This window comes from Blennius ocellaris (genome assembly GCF_963422515.1).
Source record: "Blennius ocellaris genome assembly, chromosome: 5".
NCBI lineage: Eukaryota > Metazoa > Chordata > Actinopteri > Blenniiformes > Blenniidae > Blennius > Blennius ocellaris.
The window spans coordinates 7,745,784-7,749,049 of NC_137654.1; the positions used below are offsets into that span (position 1 = coordinate 7,745,784).

Consider the following 3,266-nt stretch of genomic DNA (forward strand, 5'->3'; position numbering starts at 1 on the left):
ACACCACACCACACCAGACCACACCAGACCACACCAGACCACACCACACCACACCAGACCACACCAGACCACACCACGCCACACCACGCCACACAGAACCACACCAGACCACACCACACCACACCACGCCACACAGAACCACACCACACCACACCACACCACACCACACCACGCCAGACCAACACTAAACCAGACCACATTAAATCCACACTGGTCTCATGAACCTGTATGAAGAGATTGCTGGATGGATGCATGAATGAATGAATCACGTTAACATGAAGCAATGACCCCCCCTTCTGCTGCTGCTGCTGCTTTCTTGCGGGGGTGTCAGGCTATCCTCGGAATATCAATGGTGGAGCGGTTGGAGGGGGGCTCCCTCTCTGTTATTGCTTTCGGTGCGTTTCCGCCACCAGGTCCGCGCGCAACAACTCCCAATTAGCCGAAACACGACACATGCCCCTCCTGCAGGTCTGAAACACTCACAAGACAACGGGGTTGCTCTTCGCGCGCGTACATTTTCACCTTGTTGTTAACGCGCGTGTGATTTATCCACGATGCCTCAAGACCCCCAATGCATCTGCTTCTTTCATCTCCTGGATTGGCTGTAATTAGGCTGATTGTGTGTTTTTTTTTTCCCCGCTAAAGATTGTGGTAGCGTTGAACGAACAACCCTCCTGCTCCGGGCTGCGTAAAAACGTGTCAATCAGACGCAAACACAACACAAGTCCTTACCGCACAGCAGCTGCATCCAGGCGCAGGTCTTGTAAACGGTGGAGGTGTTGCAGAAGAAGAAGAGCGCCATGCAGGCGATGCAGCTGAGGATCAGCACCATGGACAGCAGCACGAACACCGACGCCGCCTTGAAGGCTCCGGACGGGATGGAGCTGAAGTCGGAGAAGCTGCCCACGCAGGTGAGCTCGCGGCTGGGCGACGGCCCCGTGCCCACGCAGTAGTGGAAGAGGCCAAAGTAGCCGGCCTGCGGCGTGCTGACGCTGTCGCCGATCCAGTAGGGCTGGATGAACACCACCACGTTGACGATGGCGAAGCAGATGGTGAAGATGGCCCACAGCACCCCGATGGCCCGGGAGTTGCGCATGTAATTGTCATGGTAGATCTTGGAGGCTTCTTGGGAAGGCAACATGTTTGGTTGATCTTTCTCTCTGTGTGTTTCTATATATGTATATGTATATATATATATAAATACCCGCCTGCCTGCGTTCCTTTCCCAACAATAATAAAGAAAAATCTCTCACACCACAATCCAGATCTTTGTTTTGTCCCCCCCCCCCCCTCTCCCTTGCTTTTTTTTTTTGGCTGTTAAAGGCTATTCAATGGGCCTACATAACCACACATTAAAAACAAATGTGACCCCACAAGACAAAACATTGTTTAAAAAAAAATAAAATAAAAAAAATAAAAAAATCAAATCAAATGCTACATTGAAGCAATACCAAATAAAATCATAGTCTACCTATTGTCTACCAAATAAATGATTTACCAGTGATTCGACATTGCTGTCTAAGGCTGGTTTTCCTCAGTGAGTCAAGCGCAAAAAATCCATCCGAATCCTTCTTTTCTTTCGTCCCCTGCACTTCACAGCCGTCGGGTGGTGGAGGGGGTTAAAGCTGATCTTCCATCCTCATCCATCAGTCCGTGCTGGTACCGTCAGGCTGCCCTTTATTTTCTCTCCAGCGGTGGACCTCTGCTTTTCTTTTCTTCTTCTTCTTTTTTTGTCTTTTACCTTCCCGAGGCATCCATGGAGCGCTCCCCTCTTCCCTGGTCGCCTCTAATGTCCACGCAGCATGTGTGTGTGTGAGAGGAGGGGGGGATTTTTTTTTTCTTTTTAAAAGAGGGGGCGAAAAAAACTCGATGAAATGAAAATGCACAAAAAAAGAAATAATAATAATAATAATAAGAGGAGATGCGACCAGCTTTCGACGCCCAGTGTCAAATTTCAACAGTCCTTTCTCGTAAATCCGACATCCTCCACCGCCTCGACTCCATTATCATCATGCTTTTTGTCGTAGCCTTTATCCAGTATGTCTCTCTCTCTCTCTCGCTCTCTCTCTCTCTCTCTCTCTCTCTCTCTCTCTCTCTCCGTCCTCCTCCTCCTGCTTTCCTCCGCGCGCCCCCCGGAAGATGCTGATGTTGTACTGATGACAGCGATGGAGGGCGCGCTCACACCGCACGCGGCAGCAGCAGCAGAAGAAGCAGGATGCGGGAGAAGGGGGGGGGGGGGTTGGTGGGTGGGTGGAGGGTTAACATCAGAGCACCTCTCCCCCTTGCCAGTACCCCCACAACCATCTTTTGGATACCTCCAGCAATCAAACATCTACAAGAATCCCCATCCCCATCAGCACCGAGGAGAACGGTTTATACCCAAAGTATCGCCTTGGTTAAAATTAGAAATGAATCTTTTATTATTTGAGAGGAACATTTGGTGTTTTCTTTTTGTTTTTGTCATCTCGTCATACAGTTTTTAATTTGGAGGAAAGAATACAAGAGCAACTGTGGTAAGTGGTGGTATGAACATTTTTTTTCAAATCTTCAAAGGTCCCACATTATACAAAATTCACATTTTAATTGTATTCTAACAGTGATATTTCTCTCTAAAGTCTGTATATGAGGCCCCAGAAGTGAAGACAGTCTGTCATGTCCATAACTTGCTTGTGCCACGTTTTAGTGAATGTGTGCTCACACGGCGATTCAGAGATTTTCCATTCATTACGTCATTTGGGGGGGAAAAAACACTGTCCCTGGTAGTAGATACTCACTTTTACACTCCCACAGGTAGATATAAACTCCCAAAGATCACTGGTATACTGACAAAGTCAGTATGATATGGAAAAAAAGGTGACGAGAAGCAGCCTTTCTACAAACCACAGTGATAAATCCTCCATAAACGTTAGTGCAGGGTACCGAAAAGCCACGTGTTCTCTGGTAGTCGCCAGATTTGACTCACTGTTTCCAGCACAAGCACAACGAACAACCCGCCTCCATAAAAACCAACCCAAATCTAAAACCTGTGTAGAAACCAGGGTTGAAACTGTAAAACTATTATATGTGTAATAAAGAAGACTTCAAAAGCACAAAACAAACAAACAAAAAATGTGTCACAAAGATGCTCCCCAAGAAGACCAATTGGGCAAAAACTCGCCCAATCTGGCAACACTAACCTTCTCCAGCCTGTTCTCAGTAGAGCTCAGTAGAGGGACTTTTAGACTGGCTCATATTCAGGACTGGATTTGGGGAAATATATTGAATTG

The 3,266-nt window shown here is 47.4% G+C and overlaps 1 protein-coding gene across 1 annotated transcript in view; it reads right to left on the bottom strand.

The window, feature by feature from the left end:
* The window catches only part of LOC308130158 (LHFPL tetraspan subfamily member 4 protein-like), a gene marked incomplete at both ends in the record, with an annotated part of 31,678 nt that extends 30,537 nt beyond the window's left edge, over positions 1–1,141 (bottom strand). The window contains one exon of the mRNA XM_080496357.1: positions 733–1,141. Coding sequence (XP_080352483.1) covers positions 733–1,141 — 409 coding nt within the window. The remainder of the gene's footprint in view (positions 1–732) is intronic.
* Positions 1,142–3,266: the final 2,125 nt, after the last annotated feature.